This window comes from Sebastes fasciatus, chromosome 5 (assembly GCF_043250625.1).
Source record: "Sebastes fasciatus isolate fSebFas1 chromosome 5, fSebFas1.pri, whole genome shotgun sequence".
Lineage (NCBI taxonomy): Eukaryota > Metazoa > Chordata > Actinopteri > Perciformes > Sebastidae > Sebastes > Sebastes fasciatus.
Genome location: NC_133799.1, coordinates 7,740,617 through 7,768,460, shown reverse-complemented (window position 1 = coordinate 7,768,460; position 27,844 = coordinate 7,740,617). Strand labels below are relative to the sequence as shown.

Sequence of the window (27,844 nt, the reverse complement as noted above, 5' to 3'; positions counted from 1 at the left end):
GAGATTCCTCATCTCTGCCTTCAGTTACAGTCCAACACACACTGAAGCCTACATTTCAAGTAGTTAAAAGATCTGTCCAAAAACTATCCATCTACACTGACCAATCCTGCTTTTAAAAATATATAAACCAAACAAAAGGAAACAGAATTTTTTTTTCTTATCTGCAGTGTTATTTCAGGAGGAGTCTCACGGATGAAGGAAGGATGTCATATATTTGAACAGAAAACATTACACACAAGATGAATTCTCTCTTTTATTATCGTCCTTTCTTTACGATGCACATAAACATTATGTATGTCGTGCTTTGCCAGTTATAATACAAACAGTTAATGATCACAGGAGTATTTATGAACACGTCTTGATTCCCGAGAACTGACCGCTTAGCATCTTAAACATTTGTAAACATTGTCAGAGATCATAAAAATTTAATATGAAAACAAATATTAGAAAATACAATTGCTACAGCTCGTGTATGCTTTCTAAATGAACTAACCAAAAATAAAAGTGTAACATGATAGCTCACAGCAGCCTGGTCACCTAAAAATTACATTTCCATACAACTAAACTGCATTGTGAATTACGTTTCGAGGCAAATCTTTTTTGTTGCGGATTACGTTTGTTTTGACATATCACAAATACGTTTGTAGTCTGCACAGGTGGAGAGATCAACAAACGCTGGAATTTTGCCCAGAAGACCGGTGTTCGTGTCCCATGTGAAACTAAAAGTCAACATTTTTACTAAACTTATACAAGTAGTTTTGTTGTGTTTTTGTTTTGTTTTGTTTCAATTTCGTAGTCATTTTAAGCCAAACCATAATGTTATTTTACTAAACCTAACCAAGTAGTTTTGTTGCCTAAACCTAGCAAAGTACCGTAGTTTTGCTGCGTTGTTTTGGTTTGTTTCAATTTATAACGTTAACCATGTGTTTTAAAAGTACAACTGTAATCCGGGAGAAAATATGTTTCTCTTGAAACATAATTGAGAATGCAGTTTAGTTGTATCGGAACGTCATTTTGTGGGAGACAGGGTTGCTCACAGAGTTTGACAAAATGTCCGATAAAATGATGAATGCTTGTTTTGTTGAGTATAAATTTTGTTTTAATATTTCAACATTTTGGGAATGTACTTTTTTTTTGTAAATGAACCTAGATGGAAAGATTGATACCACTCTCATTTCTGTCTTTTACATATAAGGCTACAACCAGCAGCTGGTTGGCTTAGCTTAAAGACTGAATACAAGGGGAGACAGCTAGCCTGGCTGTCTCCAAAGATAACAATATGTAACTTACATCAAAAGATTACATGATCACACCTTCGTTAGGTTAGGTTTCTGTCATAGAAACAAATGCTATTCTTCTTTTGGTGCAAGGAAAGTTCAAGCAACGTTTTTATCAGCAATTGATTGTGATGATATTTTATATATGCATGCTAGTTCATCATCTTTGATGATGAATGTTAGGTTCAGTATATCATGCTGCGTTGCAATTTGTCTCTGACTCAGGTTTCCGCACACGTCGATGCAGTTTGTATGAGTAAGTTGGTTTGTCCTCCTTATACAACCATATTTTTCTTTATAAGGTCATATTGCACAAACTGCCTCCTCATCTATGTTCTTTACTGACTATCAGTAGCTGCAACCTTCCGTCATGCGGACAAATTTTGTACGTCATTCCTCGAACCCGCTCTTTGATGTGAGCTACGGAGACCCTTTAAACTAGATTATGTTCTAAGCATGAAGATTATAAAAAGAGGACACTGAATGTATACACCCTGTTACTGAACCCTGCTAATTCATCATTTGATGCAATTTGCTGTTTGTTTTAAGTCGGTTAATTGTCTCTTTTATGTGAGATTTTTATGTTGTTATTGACTTTTTGCTGTTTTGTTATTGTGCTTTTATGTGGGACACTTTTATGCAGCCATCTTGGCCAGGACTCCCTTGGAAAAGAGATTTTAAATACAAATGGGACTATCCTGGATTAATAATGGTTAAATAAAATCAAAAAGAAATGATCACACCTGAGGCACAATCCTGCCTGGAAAGGAACAGCCGCATTCAGGTGCAATCATTTCACCTTAATGAGAGGCTTAGGCTAGATCTGCTGCCTTCCCCCATTGTTCTTCTTCTTTGTTTTACCCCAGACATGTTGTGTGGGTGTGTCTTAGCTCAAACCACACACGCAATGAGACATATAGGCCTAAAGGCAGGTCTGTCAATAGACTCCAGCTAACCACCAGCCATTAGGTTTAGAAACAAACCGTTACAAAAACTGGTAGAACAGAGACCAGGCCATGACTCTACATGTAACAGACAGATATAAGAGTGGTGTCAAATAAACAAAAGTGAATGAACTTATTCCACAAACTATTTCTTTAAAGAAGACATAAGACAGAAACTGCAGAAACATGCAAAAACGGACACAAATAACCTGCTAAAACAAATCAACATAAAGGCATTTGCGAATGTTTGTGGGTCATGAACACTTTTTTTTGTGTTTTTTCAGTTTCTTCCAAACCAGCGGGGCTGAAACATGAGCGTATAGGGGTTGGAAATGCTTCAGTGTAAAATTCCACTGCTCTGTGTGCAGCCTTTGGGCCCCTGCAGGTATAGGTGGTGTAGTGTGTCAGATTCCAGGCCTCCCCTGCTGCAGGTGTAGGTGTAGTGTGTAAAATTCCACTGAATGCGGCAGAGAGCCACCGTTTTCAGCTGCGAGCGGGTCTCCTGATCCTGACCCAAGCTCCACCTCATTGTACGGGGGGGCGTTGGAGGCGTCCTGTAGCAAGTTGAGTTTGTTGAAGGAGCAAAGATGCAGAGAAAAAAAACAACTGTGGCTGTATCTAAAAGGCAGCCTGAAAAAACATGATCAGGAAAATAAACACACCTAGAGATATAAAGAGAGAGAGAGGGAGAATAGAAGCGGGGCCGTTTCTATGGCATCAGGTTTTGTTTTTCAAAAATGGTGGCTTTAATATGAGACACTCCCTACAGGGGAGCAGGGAGTGCTACTTCTAAGTAGGTGGGTAAGCATCATTGAGATGTTTGAGGTATCCAGAGGGGGTGCACTTGGCGTGTTTAGAAGTTGCCATCAAACAAAACCAATGGTTACAGGTTCCTCTTCCGTGTTTCCAAACAGGATTACATGTTAAGACGAGCCATCCGGCATAAAAAACAAAAAAACATGGTGATTTGCATGTTCTGGAGTCAATATGGAAAGAGTTCAGCTGACAAACAGTTCATTCACAAAGCTCCATGGCTGAATAAAAAGTCATAGATAAGATGCAAATGCAGCTCTGCTAGGAAGCATGAACTGAAAACCAAGAGGTGTCCACATGAGTCGAGACTGTTGCAACTGGAGTAGACACTTCTGATGATGCATTTAAGAGAAGTGAATGAACACATGCATCTGAAGTGGACTTTTCTTTCACACATGAAGAACTAAGAGATAACTAACTAACTAACTAATCCAGTTGTTTGTGATGGAGCCAGATGTGAGCTGTAACAATCCAGACACACTGCAGTGTTTACTAAGTGTTGATTTTCAACATCCAGTCTTTCTCACGGCCAGCAGGGAAAAGCGGACATCAGTGGTTTCAAACACCAACAGTCTTCCCAGCAGTCACATTCGTGCAAATAAAGCCAGATGAAAATTCTCACTGTGTTGTTTACGAATGCAATCATAAGGCTTTTACCAGTAAACGTTAAAGTTCTTTACAAAATTAAAAGTATAATTAAAAGGGTACAGAAAGGAGATCAACACGATGACATTTTTCCAAAAAGAAAATGTTTTACTTTAAGACTGAATCTAGAAAAAAATCCCTAAAGTCCACTTTATCCAAAGTCTTAGATCAGGCTACTGGTTATCGTTTTCCAGGAGGCTCCAGGGTTTTGCCCGAGGGTCTCTTTTGGGAAACTTCTTTTTCGGGATCGCGCTGAGGGAGAAGGGACGGGAGTTGCTCGAGGGATTCTCCTTCCGGGACACGATGCAGTCCTTGATGGCTTCTTTAATCACCTGCAGGGGACAAATACAGGGATTCAATCCAAAATGCCATACTGCATCAGTCTATATTGTATCATCAATATGGTTGGGTATCGTTTAAAAAATTACAATGCCAGTACCAATACCAGTTCCCTTAAAGTGCTAATGATACCACTGGAGTACTTTTGATACCCATCATGTGAATAGAAGCTGTGTGTGTCCCACTGGCTAGTTCACGGAGCTGTTCGTTCCCTCCGCTCCGCAGCTCAAAGCCGCTCCACTCAAATTGCCCTTCGCTTGCTCCAAAAAACATACAAGCTGCGTTGCATTTCGGTTGTCATTTTATTTTTACATTTGAAGCTTCAATTGAAGTTTTTGGATGAAGCTTTGAATGTATCACCCTTGTGTGCCACGAGTGAGAGCTAACAGTTTTTTGACTGCAGTGAAAATGTTGTTTTTGAAAGGCTAAACGCCAACAAATATGGATTGAAGCTGAATATTTAATTAGATTAAAAACATGTTGCTAATTTTGATATTGATTACATCTATCTTTTTCAAAAACTGTTGACTTCTGGACTTTACAACGCTCTTAAGTTATTGAAAATGTTTGGATGACACAAGTCTGAAACAATCTTATGCAGCTGTCGTGCACAATACACGGATACATTCTGTGTCGTGCTCTCTCGGGCGTGCTGAAATTGGAGCGGGAGATAAAGCGACGCTTTAAAAATCCGCTCTGTACTCCATCCCAAATTCTTTCACTCATGCTCCCTGTTCGCTTGCGTTCCACTCCACTCACATGCTGTGACTTTTTTTTTGATCAATGAGAAAATTTCTTACCTCAAATCCATTAAGCTATAAATAGGTCTTTAGGTTCACATATCATCCAACGATGTTGCAGACCGAGCGACAATACCATCCCTAGAGCCGCTAGCATGGCTAAACGTGTTGATTGACACCGCTTTAAGATCAGTATGGTCACATTTATTTAAGTCTGTTGTGGCCATCTAACTAATGCTGCATAAATTACCAAACTTTGGTGTTGCTGGGCAGATTTCTCATATATTGATAAAATTTGACCGACGTAACATCAAGCTGAAATGTGGTTTTCCCATAGACTGGATATAAGAAGTGGACGTAGTCACCGTATGTCACCCATTAGTTTGTGGACTGCCGTTTTGAAGTCTTGAGTTCGGCATTTTGGCCGTCACCATCCTGTTTTTCTGTTTTTTCCTTGTACTTTAGTGCAGCTGTCTAAAACTGTGCTCAAATCCGATTAACTCTATCTGAATGGGTTGACCTTACAGTGAATTAAATAAATACACTGAATCACATTTTAATCCTTACTCAGCATGGAAGTGACTCAGATATTTAGAGTGAAAGTCTGTCTGACCTCTTCGAGTAACACACCTACTATGAACTAGACAAAACTTGTAGTATCCGGTCTTAGACGTGCCTTTGGGATTTGAAAAGTTTCGATGTTGCATAACAAACTGATATTTGTGTGGTGACAACACAAAAATGTAAAACTTCCCCGCTGACAACACTGAATGAAGCTGGATTAACAAAGAATGACTGAGGGAATTCATGGAAGTCAGTAAGCCAATGTAACAAAGGCCTGAATCCGTTTTTAACCCCCTGATAATCTTCAGTCTTACAAACTGCGGACATCACTTTTGTTTCCTGTTGTTTCATGTCAGAAAGTTATCTACGCCAACTTTGCATCCATACCATGTATAAATCCTGTAGTGAAACTATAAGGACAAAACTGACCTCCAGATTGTTGAGTGTGTTGAACTCCATGAGGTCATGGAGTCGGGTGAAGGCCTCGTTGGAGTACTGGAAGTTAAAAGTGGAGAATGGTGACTCTGGGTCATCAAAGATGTCAAAATCAGCCAAATCCTTCTCCAGCTCAGTCTCTCTGGGAACACCTGTAAGCAAATTAATAAGAAAGAAAGAGGGTTGATGTAAGTTTTCATTACTGTATAATCACCTAAAACTACGAATTTATGTTTTCGTCAGCTTAGAATGAGCCATTTATACAGATGCAGCCACCGAGAATTTCCTTCCAGCCTATTATCAGCCAGATCCCAGCTAGTTCCCAGCTAATTTCCAGCCGCTGGAAGTCTCTCAGGGCGTGTCTAGATTTCTGACATGCTTGGAAAGGGAAGAGTGAGCGGAGGGTATTACGTTGGTTGCAAACTGCAATCTCACCACTAGATGCAACAAAATCCTACACACTGGTTCATTATGTGGTCAGAAAAAAATGGAAATCTGTGCAAACTCCATCTGCTGATAAAGCTCATGAGATGCAGCACCCGCGTGTCCATATAGGCAAACTATGCATTGCACTTTGGCAAGGGCGGTAAAATGTGGGCCAACTATTCATGAGCAAAATCGTGGCGTAACCAATAGCAGTAACTGAAGTCTCGCTAGGTTAGACGTTCTGTTAGCACGATGAATTGCTGAGGAATGTGTCAATCACGCTGCACCTGCAGCTGCTGCTATCCTGCCTCCCACCTCCCGCCCCCAGCTCTCAAAAGCCAATGGTAGCCGTGTATACTGATACCAAGTTCGATTGTCTTTGAGAAAAAACAATACAAATGGAAAGTGAGGATAAGGAAATACTGCAGCATGTCTAAACAAATTACCTGAATTATTTGAATCGAAAATGAGGAGACTATTGAAGGAGCAGGTACTCAATAGAGGGATTCGTTGTAAGATATTGATCCTGGGAGTGTTAGCAAGGATGACGGCGCGCATTCAAGTCCAGTACCACTGAACCAAGTGACCACTAGCACAATTAACGTTACGGTCGTTGCTCCAAAAGACAAGAAGCAGCAGGTGCTAGCGCTCAGATGTCAGACGTCAAAAGGTATTTCATCTCTAGTCGTTGCTGCTGATGAAACTTGCTTGAGCATATTTCATGTGTGTGGGAGTATATAGAAGAGATTTGCACTGGTATTGTTTCGTTTGAGGAGCTGAAATTGGATTATTTGGAAAATAGCTATACATGATGCCAAGGTTATTGGAGTTATTAGACCTGTTTGGTACATTATTTGTATAGGGATCAAGATCAAACGAAATGCATACTTTACTATTGTTGACACTGTGACCACACTAGCGTTGCCATTTGCGTTATGTGTATGGAATATTGGCGTTTGTTGGTTGTAGCTGGTATGGTACGTTGCTAATAGAGGGGTGGCGTAATTGTTTTTCACCTAGAGCGGAATAAGTTCCTGTGCCGGTCCTGACAAGATGTAATTGAACTTTAAATGACTGAAATTTGACATTAATCGCTGTTGAAGACGATAATCTAAAGATACATTTACTACAGTAGTGTTTTCTCAGTATTATTTTGTACACTTAACTATTTCTAAGGTCAAGAATAAACTTTCCTGCTCAATATTCAGAATAACTCTATTCACATCAGCTACTTTTTGAGGGAAAATGTAACATTGATCCTGATTTTGCTTTTATTGTATTATTACAGGAGTAAAGAGGAAAGACCACATGTCGGAAGGAAGGAAGGAAGGAAGGAAAATGCACGCATACAATAGTGAACCAACTCTATAATGTTCTGCATAACTCCCACAAACGGGAAGTCCATTTATGGTATAATTCCTTCCGATGTCTTTTGGGATTGAGTGCTAAAAGCTTATATAACGTCCATAAACAGACTGCGGAAGTATGTGGGCTGATGACCAAATGAACGTAAAGAGGCAGCGTTGGAGATGAGGTGATGTGGAGATAGTGCGTCTTTGTATGGCTCATGATATATGGTTTGTTTACACAGAGCTCTCCCACTGGAGCGAGAGATTCTCTACCAGCACCTGGCTCCTAACGGAACCATAATTCACTCGAGCAGCTCACACTGAACACACTGTGGTCCACATCTCTATGTATGCACACACACTCACACTCAGTAAAGTGCAGGTATGCCTTAGGACAGACACACAATTTCCACCACGAAACCACACAGACCCTGAGCAGAGACTTTTTTTATTGGGGTCACTCAGATTAGTGGCCCAACTTTTGGCTGAACATAAAAACTGTCTGCTGCGGACCGGATACGGTTAAATTACTGTGTGCAATTTCGAGGAAGAGATGCCTCATGTGCTATGACGGTAAAAAGGCATTATTATAATAATACAAAGAGCCTTTGCATAGTTTCCTCTTCACACATGCTGTGGAAACCTCCAGGCATGCACATACTTACCAGGTGCCTTGAATTTCCTGAAGTTGATGTTGACCAGGACAAAGTGGATGATAGTCGGGCAGTTCTTTTCGCCTATTTTTGGTTTGAAGACGTAGCATTCCTTCAGGCCCTCGCGGTCAAAGACTTTGGGGTCGATCTTGGGGAATGCAAGCCTGTTCATTCGAGCCCACTTTTCAGCCAATAGGAGCTCCTGTGGGATACATTTACAAACGTTTTTTCAAGATTCCCTGTTTGCGCAGATCATTTTTAAGCAATTCGTGACTGTAAAAAGAGTTTCGACTCTGACCTTGAATGGGGGACTGGAGTCGCTGGGTCGTGCAGAAAAGTCGAAGGAGATGATGAGGTTGACGCCGCGCTGCGGCCGCAGAATGAGAGGGTAGGGAAGGTTGTAGGTCAGGCCGCTGTCCACTACATGGATCTTCTTGCTCTTCACATCCAGAGGCTCGTATATACGATCAAACTCATCTGGGTCTGAGAATGATGCAGGAACATGATTGGGACACTTTCTTTGGCTGCAGCCAAATTTTATTCCACATGACTGACCCAATGAATGACTCAACTACGTAATGTTCAATGGAAACAGGGCTGGGTATTATTCAAAAAATGTTCAAACCACACCTGCGCTCAAAGGACATGACTCTAAATGAATGAATGCTTATGTTGCCTATTTAGACATCTGTCCTGTTAGACAGATGTCTAAATAGGCAGCTTTTTTTGTAGGACGTTCATCGTAACAACTTTATAAGGTGATGATATGTCAATGCTGTGTTTGCTTCAATGCCCTCAAGTGGCCAAGACAAACAATTAATGCATCTTTAAGACAACAAAACTGTGAGCAGCTGTGTAAGGACCAAACTACAGTATAAAATCAATACAATTTAGATTTGGTCAATTTGGTCAGCCCTAGCCCAGCCCTAACTGTAATTACATCCACATGCATCTACTTGCAAATTAAGAAATAGGTCACTATTCAATTGTTCTCATCCATTTCCAAATATTTCAATATGATTCCTAATGTGACTGGATACAGTTCCTAAACATTGCCAGACAAGATTAACAAGAAACTGGAGAATTAAAACCACAAAAAAATTATGTCCTGTCCTGTTTTTCATTTCCTTAAGCAGTTAATTGTGACTATCTTTCTCACCTGTGACGGCGTCCACCTCGTCCTCAGGTGTCTGGGCGTGGCTCGTGACCTCATTGGTCGGAGAAAACGGGAAGCTGGTGTTCAGGTTCAGGCCCAGCATGAAATTATGCACCTGGCAACAGGGTTGTTGTGAATTTGAATACAGCAAAAGTGTAACAAGAATGCAGCTGGAGCACATAAAGTGTTTTGTATGAAGTGTTACATAATGTTGAATGAACAATGAACATATCAAGTTACCTTCCCGGCCCGGCCCTCTCTTGTGTTGAATAAGGACGAGTCACTGAAGAGCGATGTGAACATGCGTTGAACCCAGCTAGCCTGAGCGGTGCGACTGAACTCGTCTTCTGCATCCTGATTCTCTGTCCCAGCTGAGCACCAAAATAATGAAAATATTGTTAAATCAAATGTTGTGGCAAAGAATTTAACTGTGGCTCAGAAAATTAATCCTTTTCTGTAATAAAAGTAAATGAGATACTTAACAAGAATCACAAAACAATAAAAAACAAATTACCAGTCTACCTTCCAAAATGTAATTTGATCTACTTCGCCTACAGCTACCAACTAGCATTTAGCTGATGAAGAGCCAGATACTTCTGTCAGGAGTTGGTGGAGACCAAAAACAGAACTAAAAGAGAATGAATATTGGTCTTAACATTCATCACGTAGCCAGAAGCACAACTCCAAATGAATGATGATATTGCTCTGTAACTGCTGGACGTGTAAATATAGCGCAATATATGAAGTTCACTTATCGATTTAAAAAAAAATGTTGTTATATTAGTTTAAATTCTCATTACATCCTGACAGCAATCAATAAATCAAATGCTCTGACAAAAAAAAGGAACAAATCTGGTATCTGTGGCTGTCGCAGGACTATAATAAACATACCTGCCTGTCTGCCAGTGTGTACTCATTTTGCATCACTGGAGTCTTCCACAAGCTGCTAGCTTGACAGCTGTGAGTACTAACAATAGCCAAGTTCGCCGTCCATGTTCATTATATGTTTACCTTCATAATGATAATTTTCGGGGAGTGGCTTTGAAGGGAGGCCTGAAGCGACAGGCTGTCAGTGTTGCCGACTTGGTGACTTTCTCTCTAGATTTAATGACTTTTGGCGCTAGTGCTGCTTCTTTCATTGGAAAAGAGTTGGCAACACTGGACTGGGTTTTTTTGGTCGGATCATTTTTAAAAATCTAGTGTACTCTTGCTGGTTTCCCAAGATCACGACCCTGCCTTTAAAAGGTGATGATATGTCAATGTAGTGTTCACAACTTGTTTCTGCTGCCCCAAAGTATCCAAAAAGTAGGTTTAAGAGTTGCATATTTAGTAAAAAGTAGTTAATATTTGAAACAAGTTTTGAGGGACTTTAAAGATGCCATATGAAGTTGTAACAAAATAAAGAGGCAGAAGTGATTTTATAACTAGTTCCAGAGTATTAAAATATCTTTTTTACGCCCTTTGTACAAAGAAACATTTTATTCTATCTTCAAGGGTAATTCATTTGAAACTTGAAACAAACGACCCACTCTATCTTACACCCATCCCTTCTCTTTCTTTCTCTCTTCCTTCCCTTTCTATCTACAATTTCACACACACCTAAAGCTCATACTTGCAAAGAAAAAACATCAACTTCCTAATTCGGCTTGTAGATTATTATTAACAGGATTTTAGAGAGCAAAACACATTTAAACCACTTTGTAGGCCAACATTTCTAACATACAGTATGGAGTCTTCAAACAAAAGTGAATCAAGTATCAAGTATCAGCATTTTTTCCTGCCCGGACAGAAACCACAGTAGCTGTTCTGATGTAACGGAGTCACGCTTACAGCATTACCACAGAAATTTGGAAAAATGTCTTAAGGCAACGACTTAAGGCAACGACCACAAACTCAATGATTCAAAATAGTTACAGACACCATTTGGAATTCAAACATCTCTGTTGCACCATACTAAATTTAATCGTACTGCACAATAAGTCTGTTTGTTAGTTCCTCGTATGAATCACGCATATCTTAGCTCACCTTTACGTGGCTCGTCGTCATTATCCAGGCTGTCTTCTCCGACGATATGCTGTGGTTTGATCTGCTCTGTAAGACACAAGACAGCTTCACTCATCAGGTTACAACTTCAAAAGCAGCTTGCTAATCTGATTTATACCACATGTCAACACTGTACCTGACAGAATGCTTTTATTCAGTTATGTGACATTATCAAGTTCACTGTCACTATTGTTTATCTCTACTGAAATAAGTCCTCAGAGAAATGCAATACACCCGATAAACTAAGACGTTCTTAAACTGGGAGGAGACGTTCTTCTCAGTACTTTTGTACAACCGATTCAGTGTGTCTGAATGTTTAAAGGTCACCCCAAACAAATGCGTTCAACCATAACTGTCAGAATATTCACAGGAAAGCAGATACCTTCCCACTATTGTGATAACATCACAAACTCACACTCATGCTACATATTTTAAATCTGGTGAGATAATTTTAGGTTTGCTATTTTTAGAGAGGATACCGTCAGGTGTCAAAGTGTGTGGAAATAATTCTGCCGTGAGACAGAGTTAAGACAACACAGACAGCAATAGGATCTCAAACATATCAGTTTCAGTGGAAGGGTGTACCATGGGAGTTATTTAAACAGTAGATCACTACAGACCAAAGACAAAGGCATTATCTGGAAACAAACACCCACTTACACAAACTACCCATGACTAAACACATACTTCAGATTATGTTCAAGATTTGTTTCACAAGGTATTGTCACGTATACTGTAATACATAGGTGATCCTCATTTTAGTTTGATTTTGGACACTGGAAATACATTTTCTTCTATGTAATAATGAATTTATTGGCAAGTACATCCAAGCATATAAATATATGTTTTGGATTAACATAAATATAGCTACATTTACAAGCCAGAAATTGTGATTTTATTTACAGTACATAGTGCACTTAATAAAAAAATACTTCAATCTAGGGCTGTCCTCGACCAAAGAAATTATTAGTTCAACACTCGTAGACTTTTGTCAACTAATCAATTAGTTGATTTAATAGACAGATCTGTAGTTTCTGCACAAAGAATCACACAAAAGCACCACTTTAAATCTTGTGTTTACCACAGATTTGCTCATTAGTTTCTTGGAAATGAGTCATTCCGCATGAAAAACCATAAAAAATGACTGATCTACTAAAGAAATCTTTAAGGGTTTTTTCATACACGTAATGACTAGGCTCGACTCGGTTTGATTCGGTCACCCAGCGTGGCAGGGATTTGCATCTCCATTGCAACAGGGCTACCCGCTTGAAGGTGTATGTGTAGTGGTCAAAGGAGTTCTCTTTCTCTCTGCAGTATTAGTAGACTTGTTTTTATTAAGAATAGCCGCTAAAAAGCATCGCTAATTCAGAGATAAACATTTAATTTCTTATCAAACTGCTCGAAACCAACTACACGCAACACACGCTTGTTTGAGGGGGAGAAAGGGCATCGTCATGGGTTGGCCGCGGTTGGCGAGACGTCACTGCAACGTGCTTCGGGTCGGGTCGGGTGCACTTTGGACCGACACCGGAGATGGTCCTCGCAGCTCGGGCGCACAGCTCAGTACACTTAAACTGGTAGTGGAAGCGCAAATCACCACGGCATGGTTTGACTCGGCGCAGCCAAAAATGCCAATGGAAAAGCCCTCATAGTTGACTGAGAACAAAATTACCAATTTGTCAAGTTCAATCAATATTTTTATTATCTTAAATTGTTGGTTTATTGTTTTATTGTATGATACAACTTGCAAAATTATTATTTAACTGCGACTAAAAGTTAATTTTGTTACCTGGGTAACAGTAGTGGACAAACCAGTCTTATTAAACGGTCCATTTAGTGGTTGTTCTGGAGCTTTTGTTCCTTCCTCAGCAGTTGAAGAATGAACTTCTAACAAATATATTTAATTAAGTGATTTTCACCTAACCTGCAAATAAGCATCATTTAGAGTTTACCTATCAGAAGAGTGCAGCTCTGGACAAAACATACGTAGAAGGAGAAACAGAAAGATTACCTAACTCCTCCTCCATGGTGCAGCCACCAACGGTGTCTTTGACTCCCAGCACTCTGTTGAACAAAATGGAGAAGGCGCTGCCCCACACACCTGGCACAGTGAAAACACAGTTAGTAGGTTTACTAATGTAAACTGGTATGAATCTTTTAGACGTAATCATCTTTCTCACCCATCAGAAAATGAAGAGGGTTCTCCTCGTATTTCTTGACAACGGTTCCCATGAAGAACTTGCTTCCAAACAAGTCGGGGGTCATGAAGGTGCCGTACTTTGCCATCCCAATTTCATACGGGCTGAACTCCACCCAGTCTGCAGGGTTGAAACCTCAGTGTTAATGTAACGGAAACGTAACACATTTCTGGAACCAATATGATTACCATCATCATCAAGTACCAGTCACCAGTGTTGTAGTCAAGACCACAAGCACCAGTCACCAGTGTTGTAGTCAAGACCACCTAAACCAAGATCAAGTCAAGACTTGAGGGGGACGAGACTGAGGCAAGACCAGACCAGACCAGTGCAAGTCCCCCACTGTATGACACACTTATGATAAAATGTCGAACTATATGCACTCCTCAACTTGATCTGAAAGATCCACATTCCCATAAAAACACCCACAGAAAACAAATGAAGATCCCTCTTCATCCACCTCTTTTATTGCCAAATATATATATAATAATTTAGTGATATCCCCGCAGTTGTGGCTGAAAGGTTTTGAAAGAAAATCCTGAGTCCTCTATATCTGAGACCGGGAAAAGGCATTAAAAGTGCAAGACAGAGACCTTCAAAAAGTGGTCTTGGGAGTGTTCTCGAGATCAAGACCGATCTTGAGTACTTCAACACTAGTACTACTTCACTGACTAATATGTCTGCTCCGTGTACATTTGTACATAGAATTACAATGCATGTACCGTCAGTAAACAACACAAATTTAAAAGTTTTATGCTCACACTGAAGCACTGAATATTAGGGATGTAAGAAAATATCGGAAACATCGAGTATCACAATATTATATTTTGTGATACTGTACTGATTCTCAAAAACACTATTAATTCTTAATTAATAGTTTGCATGCAAAGATTAACTAAGTCAATACTTAATTTCATTTGCAAAAAGATGTGCCCTCTCAAAGTAGTGCTATGATGTTGGATGTTACAGGGACTGTGATAAATGCAAATGCAGATCCCACTGTTCTGATTGCATTAAAAAGTTATTGTTTTTACTCAGTTTTTATAAAATTAGATTAAAAACCTGCAATATATTGCCTTGCTTATAGCATCGCAATATATATTGAATTGTAATCCCTGTATCATGATACGTATTGTATCAACTGATTTTTGCCAATACACAGCCCCACTGAATATTTAAAAAATCTAGGCTGTCTGCAGCCTTGGAGGAGATGGACACTTTCAATTCAATCTCTCAAGCCCCAAAATGCATTTCTGTGAAAACTTATCTGGAATTATATTTAAATAGTAGTCAGAGTGTCTGCAGTCTTCAGTAGTAAACAACAGTAGGATAAGTCATAGTCAATAAACCTCTGTGTTGTCTGTAGTGTGCACTGTACCTGAGGGGTATTTAAGTACAACAGGATTCATACACAATACATACACAGAGAGTCGGAGGAACCACAGAGGTCAATAAGGTCACAACGGGGTTATTCAGGCCCTGGCTACATTTCCCTTTTCACCAACTAGTCATTAAGTCACATTTGCAACAACAGTTGTCACATACACAAACATTCAGGCATGCAAACACAAATAGTTGCACAAATGCACACAAACAAACACAGAGATGCAGGCACATACCTCTGTAACCTTTCAGACAATAATTGCCTCTTAAATGTGAAGAGAATTTCACAGCTTAACTTAACTTAAGCTGTCTTTTGACAATATGGTATTTTCCATTGAGGGCACAAAGAAACCGGGGATTTTAGGTAAGAGGAGTGAACTGAAGAACAAGTCTTTTCTATTTTAGTCACACTTGTAAGGACTTAGCATTTGAGCGTGTACTTTTTGAAGGTCAGTTTTTTTATGTTTAGTTTCTAGATTCTAGACTAGGAGTGAGTGTGGCCTCACCCTAAAGAATAGAGGCCTTGCACAATACTGGCACTTCATCAGCCAGAAATAACAAATAGCATGCCAGCCTTCTATTGTGTCATCACAATTGTGTGGCAGACATGATTAATACTATGTCATCTTGTCATTAAAGATCTCTAAGTGGAGCTATGTTATCACTGTTTTCTTTGGCTTTAGGAGCTTTTGTCAATGTGTTTGAAACAGACGCATTTTAAAATGCATCGTTTTGTTCTTCTTCGAACACGAAATTAAGCAACTTTGATACTTTAATAGTAATATTTAAAGATTAAAAACGACAATTCAATTTGGATTTTTATGAGCACGGACATTTCCTTCAAGCTAGGGTTGGTAATGCTCTTCAAATACATTTTGTGTTATATTTGTTGAAATTCTCATTACATCCCGACAGCAATCAATAAATCAAATACAAATACTGACAAAAAAAAGGAAACAAAAATCTGGTATCTGCGGCTGTCGCAAGACTGTAATAAACATCCAATCATTTAATTCGGTCCGAATTAAGCTGTGAATGAATGAAACTCACAGCTGTGAGTAATAACAATAGCCATGTTCGTGGTTTATGTTCATAATGATAATTTTTGGGGAGTGGCTTTGGAGGGTGGCCTGATGCGACGGACTGTCAGTGTTGCTGACTTGGGATCTTTTGAAGCTAGTGTTGCTACTTTCATTGGAAAAGAGTTGCACCACTGGGGAGGGTTTTTCAGTTGGATAATTTTTTTAATCTAGCGTACTCTTGCTAGTTTCAACATTACCAATCCCAGCATTAAGTTAGAAACAGGAACAAATCAAGTGTGTAATGTCTTCCAATACATTATATGAAGATTTAACTGGAATTGCAGCTACCACGATGAGTTTTTTTTTTTTTTACTCCTATTCATTATTTACAGAAGAGAATGTGTTGAGTGCGAACATCATCCACTTGAGTCTAACTGTAATAATACTGTATCTTTCGGTTTTGAAGCCAGTACTGATCTGTACGATATCACTGGAGATGATTTTGATGCTCCTTTATTGTATTTTCTATTCAAATGTTTGTTCCAGAGAAATGTAGCGTACAGTTGCTGTGCAGGCAGCATCAACAATGAGGAAGTACTATACAACATGACACTAACCCAGAGTCTATCATGGCCTCATGTGCACTACTCAGTTCCTCGATATAGCACAGTTGCATCACAGAGCCTTCATTGACAGCCCATCACACCATGGCACATTCTCTCTGTGGCGGCGGAGCAGCATTATAAGGAAATAAGCACCGCTTGGTTGTTTTGCATGTGGCCAAGCTCATCTGATCATCTCCAGTTACTCTTTACATACACAAAATAGTTCTCTGAGGGACATGGTGTACATGCAACACACCTTTTTAACATTAAGGCACATGCAAAGACAGCTATTTACCTGCAAACATGAGCTCTGAAACATCTGGCTTGACGTGCAGACATGTGAAGAGAGGAAGAGGACTCTGGGCCTGGTCTATTTTCTCCTGGATGCCACTCAGTTTGATGTCCATCCTCTGGTGGGAGAGAACACAGTCATTGAGTCATTTACGCTCTGCAGGTAGCAGGAGTTGTCTTTGTCATCATGTGATGTTGGGAGTAAAATAAAAAAGTAGAAATACAAATGAAGGGGAAGAAACAGAAACAGAAAAGAGGAAATGAAACATGGGGTCTTAAGGGCAGAGGAGGTTTGACGTACTGCTGAGCAAGGAGGAGACAGCGAAATAAGGAATTCCATCTAAATTAAAAAACAACAACAGCTTACCGCAGGTAAAAGCGTCTCTCCTATGAGCATACCGAAGATGTCAGTAAAGGTAACAGGCTGCCCTTTAGCCTTTTTGGTCCAGAGGGCCTGGATGTAGTTGGTGATGTGTTGGGGCAGCAACAGCTTCAGTGGGTTACTGCTAACTCTCTTCATCAGCTCTGGGTTGATGTCCTTTGGACCCTTATTTGGAAACTCTGGGTGGGAGTAGAGAGCGGACATGTACCTATGGTACAGAGATAAAGGCAAAAAAGTTAGAAAGAGAAATTGTACAAATCTTAGTGCAATGTAAAATGTAGGAGAATGAGATGAAGGAGGCACTGCACTTGTAATGGAGTTAAATCCAATACGTCACTCTACAAACATGAAGATTGAGACTAAAAAAAGCCAGAGGTGCTCGCTAGATGACAGCTTCATACCGGCAGAGGAAGGCAGGAAAGTTTGCCAGAGAAGGGAGGAGGCATCAGGACAAAAGAAACATAGCAGTAATAGCAAAGTGATAAAAAGAGAAAAGGTGTCTTAAAACATAAAAGGGGTCAGGAGAGGAGAATGTGTAAAAAGAGAAGAGCAATAAAAACGGACCATGTTGATCCAGAGAGGCCGGCGACATATGTGGCACAATCCAGGACCCCAGACTCAAACAGGGCTTTCATCACACCTGAGAAGCCGACCATGGCACGGAAACCGCCTCCAGAGCCCGCTATGGCTATCACCGGCACCTGCAACACACACACACACACACACAAGGAAACAGTCATAAAGTGAGAAAGAAGGAGACAAAGGCCTGCTTAATCGCATAATCACATAATACACAGTTTAGAGTATGAGTCTTGCATTCATTCTTATTCTTTCGGCTTGCGTAACTTCCCTCCTGTGCCTCTATACAGTGAGGGTTGCATCACGCCTTTGCAACATTTTTTTCATTTGAGCCTTCAGATTTTCAGCTATTTCATAATTCCCATTGTGCAACATCGTTTCCTTTCTGCAGTCTGTTTATCTCGTGGTCAGTTCTGAATATTCTGACATATTCCCGCGAGAATCTTCCTGGATAGGGACTTGATGGATGTTGGAGCATAGTGGAAGGCAGTAGCTGGTTATCTCATTCCTCTGGAGCTTCCGGCACATGTTGAGGACATGAGCAGGCCTGGCTGGGGCCAGCCCCAAGGGCGTCTGGCCAAAACCTCACCAGCAGTGAGAAAATGAAACTTAGCTGAGCTCAGAGCAGGGCTGCAGAGCTTGCTGGTTTGTGAGGCTTACTGCAAAGGTTTGATTCCCAGTGGGAGAAATGTCAAAGTGTTATAAGCTGAGAACACACTTTGTGAAAAAGTGCATCACAGTTTTGAATTTAGCAAGTCTGATTACATTATTCGTAGCAGTGAAACTGTACAGGAATGAGAGCTACCACAATTAGCACACATATCACACCCATCATTCCCAGAAACTACAGCAGGTAAAGCTTACTAACTCGTGTGGAACGGATTATTACGTGGGTGTAAAATATGCACAGCGTAGGTATTTGGCATCTATAGGCTCTGAACTTATCACTCCCCACATAAATACTCAGCACAGCAGGGAGTGATTTATTATACATATATATTAACTTTCCTCCCTTTGGGGAATGTAGATTGAGAGGTGGGGCTCTATGAATAGCAGTAGCAGCAGTAAATGGCAGCATAGCTTTCAGGTGAGCGGTGTGGCAGCAGGCTAGCAGAGGCAACATCATCAATATGTGAGCTAGATATACAACATGTTGCAGAGTGAAATGGCATACACCATGTCACTTCATTATTGAGGCTATATTAAAGGAAATATTTGAATATTTGGGAAATACACATTCTTTTCTTGCTGAGAGCTTTAGAAGAGATACTATCGTGTACGCTAAATATGAAGCCACGGACAGGAAACGGTTAGCATAGCTGGCATAAAGAACGCAAAGAAGCAAATGAGAATTTAAGTATCAGTAACTCAGCTGAAATAAAAGTACATGCCTGCTGAGACTTAAGAAAATGATTTAATCATAAGAAACCCAGTAAGGAACCGATTGCCTTTATGTCAGCTCGCTGCAGCCTCTCATTTTTGTGTCTCACGGGAAGGCGTATGAATAGCACGACATTACAATAACATTCCGCGTGTCATAAGGACGAATTTTATGGTTTTCACGTGTCATTTGTACGCCACGCAACAATACTACAGTAACGTACACAGTTAGGTTTAGGCAACAAAATCACTTAGTTAGAAAAATGTCATAGTTGGGGTTAAAAAGTACATAAACTAAGTAAAATACGTATGGTAACAACATAACATAAGTACGCAAAACATGTCACAAACATCACTTAAAAAACATGTGAGAAACGTCACTTGCAAATCAAAACAGCGGTCTCCTGGTAGAATGCCCTGTGTTTGTTGGACCCATCCACCTCCCCTCCTACCCGTCATATGCAGTCTTTCTTGCTTTTTAGTCTATGTCGCTAGCTCTGATCGTAGTATTTTTAAGTGTCTACATTGCAGTCAGTACAGTCTACATGGTGTACAAATGACACCTGAAAAGCAAGAAAGGCGTTCTTATTACACCCTAAATGCCTTGCGCATTATCATGACATTCATACGTCTTTTCCTGCGAACAGGGTGCATATTTCATGACGCGTGTAAAACATTTCGATGTTTTATATGTAGTGAGGTACTAACAGATGGTGAAATTGAGTTCTTGATTAAATTAAGCTGTCACCTCACAGATTACACAAATGACTGAAAACTGTTTACGTTTCAAATGCCATGTTAAATCTCTGTTCCCACCTCCTCTGGAGAGCTGGGGAGGAAGCGAGGCTTCTCCATGTCCAGCAGCTTCTTGATGCCCAGCATCACTCTCTCTCGGCGGGTCTGTCTGAACTGCTTCTCTTTGTCACACAGGGCCAGGCTGAACCGCAGGTCCAGTTTGGTACTGCAGCAACAAATAACAGAAATAAGGTTTAATCAAATCTGATAGTGGGAAGACAAACAATAACTCTAAGATTTTCCGCTGAAAGGCAGATATGATCTCTCTGGGTACGTAACAATACCGATGATGTTGAAACTGATCTTTAGGTCAGATAAGATCTGCCTCTGGATGGTGAAACTCACATCCTCAGACAAACAGTCATGACCTCTCACCCTTTACTGCTCACGTTCTCATAATTACAAACCCTTCAAACATGTATGGCATTTCCAAATCCTCCCACTAACCCCTATGCAGTGATGCCATGGGGATTATAATGCATTTTAACCCTATATTATCTTACAAAAGTGTCTTGTTGTTACTGAGTCACGCTGCTTTAAGCTCTAATTTCAGTTTCTGCACTGCTCCATGTGAATCACTATGCATTCTCAAATTCCTGTGTATTCTTAAACCTGTGACGGATTTATACACAAGCCTTCACTCCACCGGCCTGTGTGAACCGCTCAAAACAATTATTGCTGTAAAACTAAATAAAGTATACTGAGACAATTTTTGACTTTGAAGGGAATACATACCAAATCTCAAGCGTCATCTCTAAGTACACTTTGGTTGCCTGTTAACACAATGAAATATGTGGTTACTGTTCAGTAAAGGAGCAGCTGATCGTTGTCAGTAATTCTGTCAACAGGCAAACATAAAGTGTCACAAACAAAATCTATGAGGTGAAAAAGGACATAAGAAGGAAAAAGACATGAATGTTTTTGCATACATGTTTTTTTCATTTGCAGAATCATTGCATTATTTAAATAGAAATGTAATTAACCACTTTATACTTTTCTTTAGAATTGTTATAATGTATTAATTAACCACCAAAAAAGAGCTATTATGTTGGCACCATAGACTGTATATAAAGATGGACGACGCGTCTCATCCCACTGTACAGAAGTGAAGCCAAAATATCCCGGATATGGGAGCTGTCATCTTGAGAGTTGGTGCAATATGCAATATATCTTCTATCAGCGATATGCAATATTACATTTCTTGTAATCCATCTTCACATATTTAATTTCTTTGGAAAACATAGGATATTAACGTATATTTAAAGGAAGCCACTGTAAGTTAAAACAACGCTCGCCTGCACAACATGAGATTATAATGATGAAAGAGTGTGCTGGGCTTGAATGTCTTACCTTGCCAATGAGGAAAGGCTCCATCTTTGTCTGGCCTACGCGGAGCTTGGTGATGTCGTAGGTCGCAGTCCCAAGTGTCTCATCCATCACATAATTGGCGTCCATTAATGTTAACTGATTGAGATAAACATCATCAGTTAAAACCATTTCAAGAGCTACGTATTCGTTATTCTGGTATGTGTTTGAGTTCAGTTTAGTCAAGAAGTTAAACAATGATCATAATCAAAAGCTTTTTTTCATTACTTAGATGACCCTAAAATAATGTTTACCATGTTTCTATGATGATACCATTTACTCATATGTAGCTTTACTCTCCCCTACATCCCTGCTTCTCATCCTGTACTGGTATTATATGGACTGAAAATAAAATGTAGGTGTTAACCTCCAGGGTGTTCTGCTGGTTGGGGTCTAATATGAAGTGAAAGGTCTCGTTCCATTTTGGGTTGATGTTGTTGTCTATGTGCTTGGTCCTCTTTCTGCTCTCTGGGGCCGTTGGGACGAACAGCTCCACATATGGATCTGGGGTGTCCACTGCACACACACACACACACACACACACGCACACGCAAATTCGACAGTGTTACTGAATAGCATGGGCCGTATTATTAAGTCTTAAGACAGGAAGAAACTAAGATAGGATTTTCCCCAATTTGTTATTACAGAAGCAAATCCTAACTAACTTTAGGAATCCTGTCTTAGAAATCAAATCAAGAAATACACAATTTAACATCGCTTATCAACTTTTATGTCTGTTACTTAGCAGCTGACGCTACTTTTCTCATCTCGCCAAGCTAAATAACTTTGTAACCGTTATTTTTCTCACTGGAACACACTAAAACATATATTATTTCAGGTATTGGCACTAATAACATCTGTAGAGAAATCCAGAGATGTTCTTTTTGGGAACAGACACAGTCTCATTCGTATCCGGTATCCAACGGAGCATTGATGTTATCGAAAAGAAAATAAGTACACCGACAACTGATACAAAGAGGAAGGATGGGGAAAAAAACAGTGGTGGAAAGGTGAAAGTTGGGGCAGTTTAACGGTTATGCTAAAGTTAGGAGAGTTTATTTTTAGATTTTGGGAAATTAGGATGCTTGTTTAATAAACTTTTCCTATCTTGATAGGAACATTGACTTAGGAACTGTTAATCTATGGCTTTTTTCCTAAATCCATAGGAAAAAAGCCATAGATTAACCCTAATTACCATGGTTACAAAACAGTTATGATAGGATCTGCCTGTTAAGAAGTTTCTGTAATATGGCCCCCAAATCCCAAAGTTAAAGTATCCCCGTACTAAGAATAAGTACATTTGTATTGTTTTTTTGTGAATAGTTGATCTAAAATAATTTTCTCCACGTAGAAACAATTCCAGTGAAAATAGCATATACTATACTGGAATGTATCAAGACTCACGCAGGTCACCCAGCGCTCCCTTGGTGACGCTCTCGGCTCGAACCACCGTCACTGTGAATTTGTGAGAAAACTGCTGCTCCACCTGCAATACAACATTCATTCAGTTTACTTCATTGTCTCGTGGGAAAATCCCTCCACATAGATAAGTAGGTGCATCACCCATAACGCATGAGCAATCTAGTTATGAAATATGATGTAGGCAGGTCAATCAGTGAGAACATCTGGGGTTTTGGCAGGTCGACAGTGGCTGTCACATCCGCTGTGAAATTCTCTGGTTCTGGGTTCACTTCCCAACTGTGTTCACGCTGATCAATAATTACTTCCTCCTTGCAATTGGACAGAAAAATGCTCATTTTAAAAAAAAGTAACACAGCCTGGGATTTACAGTGTAATTTTGTTGTATGAATCAGGTACCAATAAAATACTTACTGGTGCCTACTAATAGTTAAATGTACGTACATGTACAGTGAAAGAAGGAGACTATCGGGAACAAGGGAGTATCAGTTGGACAACACTTTATAATGGCAGTGTTTTGTCAGGTGAAAACAATATTTCCTGTTGGTGAAACCTTAGAGCTCAGGTTTTCTGGAAAAGGCGGTTGTATGCCTTCCCCAACCAGTAAAGTTGCAGTTAACATCGACGTCTGTCCAAAATGTCATCACTTCATCATTTTATCCTGTTAGACATTTGTGTGACAATTGTCATAATGAGCATATGAATTCTTGAGTTATGGCCAAAACTGTGTTTTGTGAGGCCACAGTGACCTTTGACCACCAAATTCTAATCTGTTCATCCTTGAGTCCAAGTGGATGTTTGTGCCAGATGTAACACAAAAACAACTTTGAAGAAATTTCCTCTATGCATTCCTAAAATATTGTGTTTAAGAATGGATTGGATGGACATACGTACGGACAGACATATGGATGGACAGACGGACGGACAGACAGACAACCCCAAAACATAAAGCCTCCGGCCTCAGCTGTCGCCCGCATGGAGGCATAAAATGCCAGAATATGAAAAAAAGTCTGCTTCTGCAGCTCTCCCCTCTCTGTCCTAAACCCTTCCCACCAGACGAGCACAGACACATGCCGATACGATCTCAAAGTTCTCTCAATCTCTGAAACTCTTTGCCAATTGTGACACGTTTTATTGACACGTTTTATTGTCAGACTCTCTTTTTGATGTCCGTCTTCCTTTTGTGGGTTGCTTTGCAGTGTAGGCAGTTGTTGTCAATGCGGGAATAGCAACTCTAGATTTTTTAAAGCCTGAAAACAGAGCCATGAGGAGGTGCAAAAGTCTAGTTTTCTCTCAGAACACCTCAATTACAAAATGCTAAAAGGTTATTATGGAATTTTTGCCTGATGACGCTAAGAATTACCTACCCCAGCTTTAACTGGTAACTGCCATGAGAAATGGCAAAATGATATGTTGGTCCCCAAAGCCCCTTTTGTTACTGCACCCCCACCGTTTTGGTAGCAGATCAAAATGCCGTCACTCTCCAGTGTTGAAAAATATGAGATATATAAGTTAAAACACAGGCATCTTTTGGAGGTCATGAATCTTTAAACAATGTTCCCTTTGTCCTCCGTAGATATTTATCACTGAACCCACATGTTGGATTAAAAAGTTGTTTTGCATTTTTGTGCTCTGTTGTTTTTTTCTGACAGTCTTATTTTAGACCGCCAGAACTATCAATCTTTCTCAAGTAATCTTAACATCTGTTATTCACTGTAGTTTTAAGGTGTGACCATGCATGAGGGACACAAGTGGCCTTAAACGTTGTTTGTTTGTGACTTCCTGTTTTACACCATAATGCAGGACAAAGAATTTGGTTTCGGCTGTCGTGAGAATTTTAATAGATGTAACACTGTCACACAGGGCGGTGTGAATATAGCTGTCAAACAGATGCTAATCTTTGCTGCTTAAAACAACCCACATTAACCCTAACCATCTGATGCAGTGATAATGCAAAAACAATAAGCTTTAAGACAATAAAAAACAATAAGCTATAAGACCTGCGATGGAATAATTTGCACCGTGATTGAAACCACTGGAATTTCTGTTTCAACTTGCTCGGTTTTACTGTAGCCTACGTGTCAATACTCACAATTATAGTGGAAGCCATTGTGTGTTGTTAGGTGTTAGGATAACCTTCGTCAAGATATGAACTTTAACTCAGGAGAACATCTCAGTCCAGAACTGCAGCATTTGGAACCTGGAGGACAAAACAAAAACGCTTTTATTTTAAGTGCAAATGCAGGAACACGTAGCAGTAAAGACATTTACATGAAAACATTTTTCTTTTCAACAACATCACAATGTCACCACAAGCTCAGGCATATTACTGTAACTTCTTGAAGGAGGATACCTTCTTATAGCAGCCAAAGCTGCTTTAGAAATATCAGCCTTTTGCATCTCTTGACAGGGGCAAGGGGAAGTGTGCTGAGCCACAAAGCTCTGATAGGAGGACTAGGCCAATAGCGACCATTTATGGGTGCGTGAGATAAGTACATAATGTGCAGATGTAGAGAGCATGTGTGCGAGAAAGATGGAAGTAAAAAGAAATGGATCTTTGATGCAAAAAGCGGACATGACTGAACAAAGATGGCAAGTGTGCATCTACAGAAGATGATTATTTTTAGCAACATTAAGGCTTTCTCTTCATGATGGTTGAACACATATGTTGATAAGAAATTTGCATACAGTGTGTGTGTGTGGGTGTATGTGTGTGTGTGTGTGTGTGTGTGTATGAGAGAGACACAGAGTGTGTGTGTGTGTGTGTGTGCGTGTGTGTGTGTGTGTGCGTGTTCGTGTGTGTGTGTTTGTGTGTGTGCGTGTGTGTGTGTGTGTGTGTGCGTGTGTGTGTGTGTGTGTGTGTGTGTGCTGGTGATGGCATATCAAGGTCAGCGAGCCTTTTCTCAGTTGTTCACCAAAGCGTATCATTACTGGGTGGACTGGGAGCACGTAGGGAGTCTGTGTGTTCACAGCACGTAGTTTGGATCAGTGGTCCAAACTTTCCTAGTGCCAGTTCGCTCTGTTCTGCAGCGTACAATGAGTGCAGGCAGGCTGCTTGCTGAGTCCTCTGTGTGTGTGTTTGCCAACACAGGCTTCACAGCACTACAGTCCATTTGCAAATTAGTGAAAGACACACAGAGCAACCAGCCATGAAACCGCTGCAGTAAATGATAGGTTTTAAAGACATACAGTGAATCTCCTACGGTACAAATAGACCTGAGGCATAAAAGGTAAAGGTTGGAGGTAAAAAAAAAAACTCACATCTTTGACTCACTGCATTTCCCAAAAGAAATATGACAGAGGAAAGCCTTGAGTACAGGGCATCTCTTATCTTATCCTATCTCTTCATACATGCACTTGTTATTAGGTCACTATAAACAGGTTTTGCCTGATTGGTATTAGCCTGAGGGGGCTGGATGGTATGAGTTTGCAACCTGCAGTGATAGATGACTACTTTTCTATTGACTCAGATAATGTTAAACAATAGAGATGAGTAAACTATCAACCTGCAGTGATGTAAACAGGAAATAAAATAACTCTTTATGAATATAAAGATGTCACTCTTTCACAGGAAACAAACTGCATCTGTTCACTCTGATCTGTCATATTCAGCGTTTAATGCAGGCTAATATGGATTAATAAAGTGTCAGTACTCTGCAGTGTGTTTGGCAGTAGCGCGTTTCCTTGTCCTCTTAAGTCACGTAAAGTGAAGTGCTCGAGAAAACGCTGGTTAAAACCCCAACAGGCAACAGTTCCTGGTGCTGACCTTCCTCTCCAAACTCATGTCCTATATTCGCAAAAGAAAACATCACGCTGCAAGAAAAGAAAGGAAATCGGAAACGTACCTTAACCGGAGAGCAAATCCTGAAAATGTGTCATGCTGATCGAGAATATATCGTTGCACTAGTGGAAACCACTGGAGAGGAGGAGGTGCTTCTCAGCAGAGATGAACAGTCAGGAAGGGTCACAGCAGTTGAGGAAAAATCCAATAACTACACGTAGACGACTAGAGATAACTCAGTTTACAATCTTAGTTTAAAAAGAACTGGAAAACCCAAGAGGAAAACGTTGCGCAAAACTCCGAAGAAGAGTCAGATTTTGACTCAGCATGGAAAACTGACGACTTTCTCTCCAACTCTCCAATTACGCACCAACCAGTGATGTACACATGATGGCAGAATAAACATTTTGAGTGAATTGCTTGAGCATGACATAGGGGGTGATGCTTAAGTTAGACGTATTATTAAAAGATTCCCTTTTGAATCAGTCTGCTGGTCATTTCCAACCCATGTTTTAAGCCAAACACTGATTAGAAGACCCTTTGGGTTTGACACAATTATAATAAAATGTCTCTTTTACTGGATTTTTTTATATTGTATATTGGTAGAAATTAATTTTTTTTATTCTTATTTTATTCTAACGTTTTTATCTATTCTTTTGTTATCATACTGTTTAACTTGCACCAACAAAACCAAAGCAAATTCCTAGTGTATACCTCTTACACCTGGCAATAAACACCATTCTGATTCTGATTCTGATTCTGATTGCCATCAAATGTCTGAAGAAGAAGCACTGTTATTTTAAGTTATATTTCATTTAGACAATAAAACAGAGGGAAATATCTGCCTGGACTTGATGCCACAAAGACAAGTGGCTTTTTAAGCTTTCATACAGCCTGTCAAGTAAATGTAATCATTCATTTCATTAGAGAAAAAAATCTTAGAGAAAATACATTAGCAGGTCATTTCTCATGAATCACATACAAAAACATTATTACTATCTTTCCATGTGTTTTTTTGTTTAGTATAGATTTCTTTTGTTACATTAAATTACACTATCTTTTTTTTGTATTTCTATTTATTTAACCTTATTTTAATCAGGAAAATCCTTGAGATAGAATCTCCTTTACAAGGGGAGATCTGGATTTTGGATTACATCCGTCCTCTGGTGGAAACGTGGTCTATATAATTAAGATATTCAGGGGAAATGTATCTTAATACTTTCTGTAGTACTTAAGACCTTTCTGTAGTACTTAAGATCT

General features: G+C 39.8%; 1 protein-coding gene across 1 annotated transcript; it reads right to left on the bottom strand.

Moving 5' to 3' along the window:
• Nucleotides 1-240: 240 nt before the first annotated feature.
• Nucleotides 241-26,787, bottom strand: pla2g4ab (phospholipase A2, group IVAb (cytosolic, calcium-dependent)). Its single transcript, XM_074634858.1, has 19 exons — nucleotides 26,649-26,787; nucleotides 24,896-25,003; nucleotides 22,789-22,870; nucleotides 21,752-21,900; nucleotides 21,370-21,483; nucleotides 20,755-20,792; nucleotides 20,041-20,185; nucleotides 17,830-17,966; nucleotides 17,251-17,473; nucleotides 16,888-17,002; nucleotides 13,565-13,702; nucleotides 13,396-13,485; nucleotides 11,367-11,432; nucleotides 9,582-9,712; nucleotides 9,345-9,456; nucleotides 8,484-8,668; nucleotides 8,198-8,387; nucleotides 5,752-5,909; nucleotides 241-4,011 (listed from the first exon to the last, which is right to left on the bottom strand). Exons 2-19 carry the CDS (start codon nucleotides 24,911-24,913, stop codon nucleotides 3,853-3,855), a joined length of 2,250 nt encoding a protein of 749 aa, XP_074490959.1. The 5' UTR covers nucleotides 24,914-25,003; nucleotides 26,649-26,787; the 3' UTR covers nucleotides 241-3,852.
• Between the last annotated feature and the right edge of the window lie 1,057 nt (nucleotides 26,788-27,844).

Excerpts from the sequence above, each read along its gene's own strand:
- pla2g4ab (XM_074634858.1), bottom strand. Across the intron at positions 17,474-17,829 it reads GGCCTCTCTGGATCAACATG|GTACATGTCCGCTCTCTACT; the intron begins GTCCGTTTTTAT and ends TCTGTACCATAG. Across the intron at positions 8,388-8,483 it reads ACTCCAGTCCCCCATTCAAG|GAGCTCCTATTGGCTGAAAA; the intron begins GTCAGAGTCGAA and ends TGTATCCCACAG.